Raw genomic sequence first — 8,524 nt, 5'->3', positions numbered from 1 at the left:
GAATAACGAATCAAATGAGGGGAAATCCTGATGCACCGCCCATTTTGGATAGAATCTGTCATCGCCATGAAATCATGTAGACTAGACTAAACGCAATGCGGGGCACTGCATGATATTCCCATCACTATGAATATGGAAAATGGCAACGTCGGGGCGGCAGGGTAGCCTAGTGGTTAGAGCGTTGGACTAGTAACCGGAAGGTTGCGAGCTCAAACCCCCAAGCTGACAAGGTACAAATCTGTCGTTTTACCCCTGAACAGGCAGTTAACCCACTGTTCCCAGGCCGTCAATGAAAATAAGAATTTGTTCTTAACTGATTTGCCTGGTTAAATAAAGGTAAAATAAAAAAATATATATATAAAAAAATGACCAAGCAGTTTCTTCAAACCATGCACCTGTAACGTAGCATTCCAGCTACCCAATTGATCAATTCTATGTTGATCAACATGCCCATTCTAAATCAACAGTACCGTTTTAAATAGAAATGCTCCAAAAAATATATACATTTTCAACCTGCTTTTCTGTGCAGCGGACTGTATTCCGTTTTTATTGCCAACAATAAACTTACTTCAAACGATATATAGCCTGATCAAGGTTGAACTAAACACAGACTACCATTTAGACATCTAGCCGGTTGAACCCAGAAGACGTGGTTGACCGGGGTAGTGCTGAAGGGCCTTCTTGCTCTGGTCAACATCCAGGTATCTGTGACATTCTTCATCCTATTAACTGACCATAACAAAACTCCTCCAATCCCAATGCGTCCATCAACAACCACTATTTGCGAGGCATCTTATATTTATCTGGCAGTTTAAAAGTTAAAAAAAAAAAATAATCATATTTGGAAGCTTTCGAAATAACATGTCTGGTACAATATTCAAATCATAAAAGGAGAAAGGAATACTGCCACCTTCTGGACAACATCAAAATGTTTTTTTTTCTTGCTTTCTTATGTTGGACAAAAACATTTCAGCAGTATAAGTGTAATACAAAATGTATATTGTAGCCTGTAATTGTAACCCTTCACGAATACAATTGTGGATGCTGAAAAAATGAGAATAGCACAAAAACTTAAGTCAATATTCTTTCCTTATAAAGAAGTCTGCATGGCATGTTGGAGAAATACAGAACATGAATAAACAATCTAAAGTGCTGCATGCTAGCAGATGAACTTTAATCCTGATTGACTATAAAAGAAAGCCACAAATATTCAATAGTATTCATGATTATGATACAGTTGTCAAACAATACACTTTTTTTTAGAGAAGTAAAAAAGGAATTTCTTGAGAGAAGATTACAGCTACAACAAAGTAAATCAAATTCCATGATTAGGAAGAGACTGGGGGGAAATCTACAATATTACAAGGCAGCCTCCTTGAAGAAGAGCTAGAGGAAGAATAATATTGTTTGTATAGGACTAGAATGCTGTGGGGCACATGGGAAGCAAGATACAATGAATGTTGATAACTTTGTTGAGTCATGTCTTCTTTAAGAGCAATACAACATGTATTACAGGGAGACCACAACTCTCATGCTTCGTCTTTCACCCAGCAGCAGTGTTTTGCTCTGAGTACTCCAGTCCGTCCGTGCCATTTCTCATCCATGAAACTTAACAATATGAAAGAGGTTTGTGAAGAAGCCAGGTGCTGACATGTTCACATCTGGCAGGGCTGTGTGTGTCTGATGTTTGAAGAAACTGAAATGGTGAATGAGGGGGCTGGCAGTGGCCCCCTACTTCAGGAGAAGAACTCAATAGAAAAATATCTTTGCTCCATCTTGGATATCCCCTCTTCTTATCCTGCAATCCTTAACCATCACCTGTGAAGGAGTACATTGACATCAGCCGTATACCAAATACTTGACAGCTGCTGGCCTATTGGTACTTATTCATCACCATTTGATCCAGGCAGGTGCGACAGTGCCATACCTAGTTGCCATTGATTTGTGGCGGAGGCAGAGGCAGTGTTCCCCCGTGATCAATGGCCGCCCTCTCTCTGTTGCGACTCTCCCTCTCCTCATCCTCCTCATCCCGCTCCTCATTCCCACTGTGATTCTTACAGTACAGCCTGGAGAAGAGACAACGGTGTAATGTCAACTTATATCTTTACGAAGGTTACATCAAATTACAGACAGGACAGGAATATTAACTTGAGGATTATTATTGATGTCTGTCAGGAGCAAATAAATTATACATTATTTAAGTAGTTGCAATGTAATTAATCACCAACATCAAAGTGTTTGTTTTATGAACCAGAAGGAAACTATCCATAGGTGAGGACTTGACACCTGAAAATGAGAAAGCAGAGGGGGTTCTCACTTGTAGATGCCACGAGCCATGTTCTCTATGTACTTGGCCTTGTCCTGCAGGCCGCAGTGATAATGATAGGTCTTCACACAGGCTTTGATCTCACAGCCAATAGTGGCTCCCAACTGGGTACACAGGGTACATTTCTGGAAGAGACCAACAATATACATTTATATTTTGTAATTTAGCAGACGCTCTTATCTAGAGCAACTTACAGTCAGTGCATTCAACTAAGGAAGGTACATCCATAGAACTATAATACTTATTTAATAGGAACTCTATGGGTACATCAATCTGATTGGTAACACAACAGCAAGTCTCTGATATAGCATTGGCGACTTTCAAGGATCTTCCCCCATATTCAGTAGAAATGCATTAAAATTCTCTGCAAATAAAATGTTATTAGTTGCTAGTGCTAGTAAGCTACTTGTCCCACTGAGCAACCCTTGCGTCTTCACATTACCATACTACAGTGCTATCTGCAAGGTTCTCACCATTCTCTTCCCCCTCTTGATTTCCTGAATGACTGTTTTGATGTCAAAGTTCCCAAATTCAGCCCGTGAGGAGGTAGTGAGTTGGACGGTTCCCGATGAGAACAGCTGCCAGGTAGGAGTGACGACCAGGTCAGATGACAAACAGGGCAAATCAGAGTATAACAGAAAATACCTTTAAAATGGATTGTGCTTTTCCAATCCATACATCTTCCAAAAAGTAATGCTTGGACAAACAATAGTATATAGACCATCTTCAGCAGAAAATTCTTTTTTTTTCCTGATGAACAATGATTGTTACTGCTTAGTACAGACGGACAAGTGATGAGATCATTCTTACCATGCACTTGTAATGTGCAGCAACCTTTTTTGCATTATCTGCATGTAGCACACCCCGCATCTCATTCTCCTCCTCTCCGGAGTGGCAGAAGCCACAGCGCTGGCCACCATCCCCAGAGCCCCTCAGAGGGGACCTGTCCCTCTGAAAGACAGACACACACCTCAGGATACATGTTCAGGGCAAATGTTTTGTGTGTGTGTGTGTGTGTGTGTGTGTGTGTGTGTGTGTGTGTGTGTGTGTGTGTTGTCTTACATGCGAGGAGCTCTCATCATCTACACCTTGAGAGGAGGTCGAGCGTGTGTCCTCTGATTGGCCACGGGATCCAACTTTGATTCGCTCTTTCTCTAATCTCCCACGCCCCCTACTCCGTGGAGGGGAGGAGTCTGAGTCATTGGCAACACCTCCTTGTTCCTGTTCATCTGAAAAATATCAAATTGGATACATCAATACACCGGCAATTCACCCTCAACAACAGTATAGAGAGTTAATCCCTGTGTTCTACTTTAAAAGTGTCAAAAGAAAAGCCATCCCTTGTGTGCTGAGCATCACATAGAAGATAAGTTAGATACCTTCACTGGCATCCTGGGAGGCATCCCGGTGTTTGCGACAATACACACTACATCCAAAGACAGAAATATTAGGATCATTTTTAACAGAAATGTCGAGCTAAATGTTTTAATAAGGTTATGTACACAGGGCACTTACAGGTAGCTCCCTTGTGAGGGATTCTCTTTGACCTGGGCCTTGTCCCATACTGCACAGTAGTAGTGATACGTCCGCCGGCATGTCTTCACATCACAGCCAACAGTGGCACCAGGCCGATGGCAGGACCAACACATCTGAAGGGGAGGAGAAGAACCAGACCTCCCATCTCACTAGCTGAACCTGGCAACTCACCGTGGTATGAGTCCTAAAAGGCACACCATTCCCTATATCGTGCACTAGTTGACCAGACTTTCCATAGTGCACTAATAGGGATTAGGGTGCCATCTAGAACACATTCCAAATGTGAGAACATGCGGGAATATCTTGCCATGGAGACTCACAAGTTTATTCCCCCTCTTGATCTCCTTTCTCACGTCCTGGACAGAAAACCCCCCGATGTTCTCGTTGCAGTCTGAGTGAGATGTAACCAGGGCGGAGGAGAAAAGCTGCACAGGGCAATGACAAAATCATTCAACAGAATACTTGGACAAAACACGCAATAACTATGTTCTACTTCTCAGAGAGCAGAACTAGGGCTGGCTACTACTACCATGTAACTGACAGTTATGGATGAAGACTTAAAAGAAAACAAGTCATAACCGTTTTTAAAAAGTTTTTTTAACAGCTGACTAAAGACGGGATGGCTGGGTATTCATGCAGTCGAGTTCGTTTCAGTGGTGACATGGACTCGTAATGTGATGAAACTTTTTGCTCCTTGCTGAAACAAGCAAGTTGTAGTTGCAATGAGTCTTCGGTTGCCTAGACAACACCACCCTCCATGCAGCAGCAGCAGCACACATAGAAATATCATTAATAGAACAGGCTTGGAATCGCTACCCCTGGCAATTTGACTGGTAAACTCATGGGTACGCTCACAATGGCTGTCTGGTATTTATATATACACATGGTAATGTAATATGTTCATTCAAATTATGTTAACTGATGTGGCTCATTTTTGTAATCACAGCACTTACTGATTGGTACTACCTGTTTTGTTCCTCGCAATGGCTGCCAGTCCACCCATTATGCCATTATTGACTTGAATGGGGACGCCTGTTCTATTCATTCTATTTCTATGGCAGCACATGCAATCAGGAGAGGAGAGAATGTTAGTCATTTTTTGGGGGGCCGCGGCCTGGCCAATTTCCATCAACCAAAATTCCATGACCGTCAAAGCCCTAAGAAGAATAAGGTTTCACAACTGAGACACAATGACACTCCCTGCTAATCGGAATAATAAGCTACAATACAGAAACATATATGATTGTAGGGCCGGGATGATACCAGTATTGCAATATCTTTTCCATGGCAAAAATGAAAACACGAATCGGACCATACTGTTTCGTCCTGATAAAAACCCACTGCATGTCAAATATTGTTTGGATGCTTGGAAAATAAACAGGTGCAACTCGATGACAACAATGTTTGTTTCCAACATTAGGGTGGTTTTCCTAAAGAAGTTCAATCCGCTTCGAGTTTAGTTTCTTTGCCACGATAATAATGAGTATCGTGATACTGGTATCATCCCGGCCTTATATGATTGCTTTTGTAACAGTATTGCTTACATCCCTCTCCTTGCCCCATCCTGGGCTCAAACCAGGGACACTCTGAACACAATGACAACTGACACCCACGAAGCATCGTACCCAATCACTCCACAAAGCCGGGTCCCTTGCAGAGCAAAGCGAAACAACTACTGAAAGGTCTCAGAGCAAGTGACGTCACTGATAACAAGCTAGCCATTTCACATCGGCTACACCTACAGTGTCTCAAAACTCAGTGGTTCACAATGATCCGTTTTTTAACCTGGAACATGGATATCAATCCTGTCATATTATATGATGTAAATGATATTGTGGAGTGACACTTAAATATGGTTTTATATGAGTTAAATTGGTTGGCATTGAGAAACCCTTATGGATGGCCAATGCATACAATAGTCAGCGCTATACCACCGACTGGGGGGGGGGGTCTTCTCACCATGCACTTATGGTGGGCTGCCACCTTCTGGTTGTCTGACACTAGCAGCTGTCCACACTCCTTGTCCCGGTTCGTCCTGCAGAAGGCACATTTTCGCAGCTTGGCTGCCGCTCCCTTCCTCTGTGCCGACATGGTCGGTCTCTCTCACAAACTCTCTCGTCGTCTCCTGTATCGTCTCTGTAACAGTCAGTGAGCTCTTCTGTTCGTGAGAGGGACAGAAAGAACGAGAGGTAATCACCTGATAGCAGCATCAAGTTGACCTTATTAGTAAACCTCACTAGATACTATAGATTACACTAGACAGGTAAGGTACAGGTTTATTGCTGTCAGCGAATCATTTAAAAAAAAAAGTATTTTATTCAAATGTAACCTTTATTTTACTAGGCAAGACAGTTAAGAACAAATGTTTATTTGCAGTGATGACCTACTGGGGAACAGTGGGTTAACTGCCTTGTCCATGGGCAGAACAACATATTTTTACCTTGTCAGCTCAGAGATTCAATTCAGCAACCTTTCGGTTACTGGCCCAATGCTCTAACCACTAGGCTCCCTGCCAGAAAATGATATCTGAAGGTATTAAAAAAAACTGTTAAGGCCCTCCAAGTTCCTAAAATCTAGACCTACATATGAAACCATACCATTGCTGGAGGTGGCATACTGTGTTTCATGGATACAGTGCTAACATGTTGTGTAATCATCAGTGAAACAAAAGGTGAATTTGATTGAGACTTGGAGACTAATAAAGTAGGGGTGGGCCTGTGGAACATTTCTCCTGTTTTTTGGATGTTAAGCCCCTCGGCTACTGCCAAATCCATTGTTGGTGTAGGTGTGGTGTATCTGTGTGTACATGCATGTGTTGGAAGAACAGAAAAGTCAAGTAAATTGCTGAAAGACGGTAGAATAGATTTTATGATCTAGAAGTGCAGAGGACAAAACCTACAATATTGTCAAATCAACAATAGTCTATTAAAAATAAATTACAATAACTCATAGAGTTCATTAGGTTAAGATATTATATTTTAATAGGAAATGGAGACAATACATACAAACACTGAAAAGTGAGAGGCCCTGATCACAAAAATCTGAAATACACCATAAAAATTAAAGGTAAAAGTTGTATTTCACAGTAACATTCAATCTCTATAACCTCATGTTCTCCTAATAACGAAACTGAGTGTTTTTAATCACAATGGCATGCACCGCAACGCCTTGGTTTTAAACACAGCTGCCATGATAGCTCAGGAAGAGGATCTCACAGCGACGGGCGGCAACAACGCAGCACAACGTGCATGCTCACCAGCCAAGTAAACAACGAAGGATATATAGCTACTAAACTATCAATGAAATCTTCAAGAATTACACACGAAACACAGTGACAGGTAGTGCTACGAACAGTTTAGATTAATGATCGGGTTGGTCTGTTTTGGGGGGGGGAACATCGCGAACACAATCTTGTCAAAATACTATTTATTTCAGTGTAAGTTTTGAAATAAAAAAGGGGTGTGTGTGCCTCTTCCAAACTGTATAAGAACACTACTATTTGGGTACACTGCTCATCGAAAGACGAACACTGTAGGCCCTCGTCGTAGGACAGAAAGGCCCGAACCAGTAAAACAAAGATAGTCCTTTCATTTGTGATCATAACTAACCTTTTAAACATACTTTATTATAGTATATTTCTGTTCAGGGTGTAGAGGCGCGGGTAGGTTTTGAGTGCTTTCTACGCAGAGCGCCATACGTGATGTATTCACATTCAGCAGTGAACACGGACTTCAGCGAGCTTGTCCGTCAGCAATTCCCATCGACCTAAAACCTAACAATAGTTACCTGATAAAAAAAGACCGATCATTCCTTTAGTACAGTGCCGAAAGATATTTAGATCTTACCAGTCTCTGTGGGATTTTGTCACGTTGCTGTGCTGGATAGAAGGGGTGAAAGTGTGTTCAAGAGTGTGTGTGTAGTTTCCCCCTTTTTTTAATCAGTGATCGCTTGTGTTAGGTTTCAGCACTGCGTAGCATTCGAGTGACGTTGCGCACTGCAAAAAAAAAACTTAAACACGCCCCCACGCTATGCACGCACATTTCCTCTGAAAATTATGTACCAAGCACTGATGCCATTGAACAAATAAGGGAGTGGTCGAAATGTACACCATTGTTACACGGATAAAAATGGGGGAGGGTCATGCATTTTCAATTTCAGTCAGGGGGAACATCTGTACAGGGGGAGTGTTTATTTTTTATTTTTTTAGTCCAGGGGAAGGTCATGTAATTTGCAATCAATTAACGAACCTGGCTTGTGGTAATCTAAGAGCTGGCCATACCATTATAGGTTCAGCGGTGTCTTCGAAATATTTTTGCTATTTCCACAATTAAAAATTATCTGCGCAGTGCTGGCTGTGGCGCGAAAGGGCCGGGTTTTGATGAATAAACCAGTTGTGGGTGTGTAGAGGCTTGGCCCCTCACTGGTTAATCAGAACGTGCTCCATGACTATAAATGTTGTTCCTTCAAATCAGGATTCATCAACTGGCGTGCGCTGGCCAAATGTTGTGTTTTTATTTGGCTCCCCAAGTTCTCTTTGCAATTTGTTTTATAATTGTATTTTTTATTTGACATAATAGACTAAAAACACCAGGAAATCAGCCCCAAGTGATTTTAATTTGATAAATCTGTTCCCAAGTATTCCCACGCTTGATAGAGAAATGT

General features: G+C 41.8%; 1 protein-coding gene across 1 annotated transcript; it reads right to left on the bottom strand.

Annotated features, from left to right (window-relative positions):
* Nucleotides 1–1,153: 1,153 nt before the first annotated feature.
* On the bottom strand, nucleotides 1,154–7,843 carry phf6 (PHD finger protein 6). The gene is made up of 11 exons (XM_064973354.1): nucleotides 7,708–7,843; nucleotides 5,822–6,020; nucleotides 4,183–4,287; nucleotides 3,842–3,975; nucleotides 3,706–3,752; nucleotides 3,389–3,555; nucleotides 3,137–3,277; nucleotides 2,800–2,904; nucleotides 2,318–2,451; nucleotides 1,928–2,066; nucleotides 1,154–1,818 (listed from the first exon to the last, which is right to left on the bottom strand). Exons 2-10 carry the CDS (start codon nucleotides 5,951–5,953, stop codon nucleotides 1,928–1,930), a joined length of 1,104 nt encoding a protein of 367 aa, XP_064829426.1. The 5' UTR covers nucleotides 5,954–6,020; nucleotides 7,708–7,843; the 3' UTR covers nucleotides 1,154–1,818.
* Nucleotides 7,844–8,524: the final 681 nt, after the last annotated feature.

Source organism: Oncorhynchus masou, chromosome 9 (genome assembly GCF_036934945.1).
Source record: "Oncorhynchus masou masou isolate Uvic2021 chromosome 9, UVic_Omas_1.1, whole genome shotgun sequence".
NCBI classification, from domain to species: Eukaryota; Metazoa; Chordata; class Actinopteri; order Salmoniformes; family Salmonidae; genus Oncorhynchus; species Oncorhynchus masou.
Note: the sequence above shows the minus strand (reverse complement) of the source record. Positions and strands in the feature narration are given on the sequence as shown.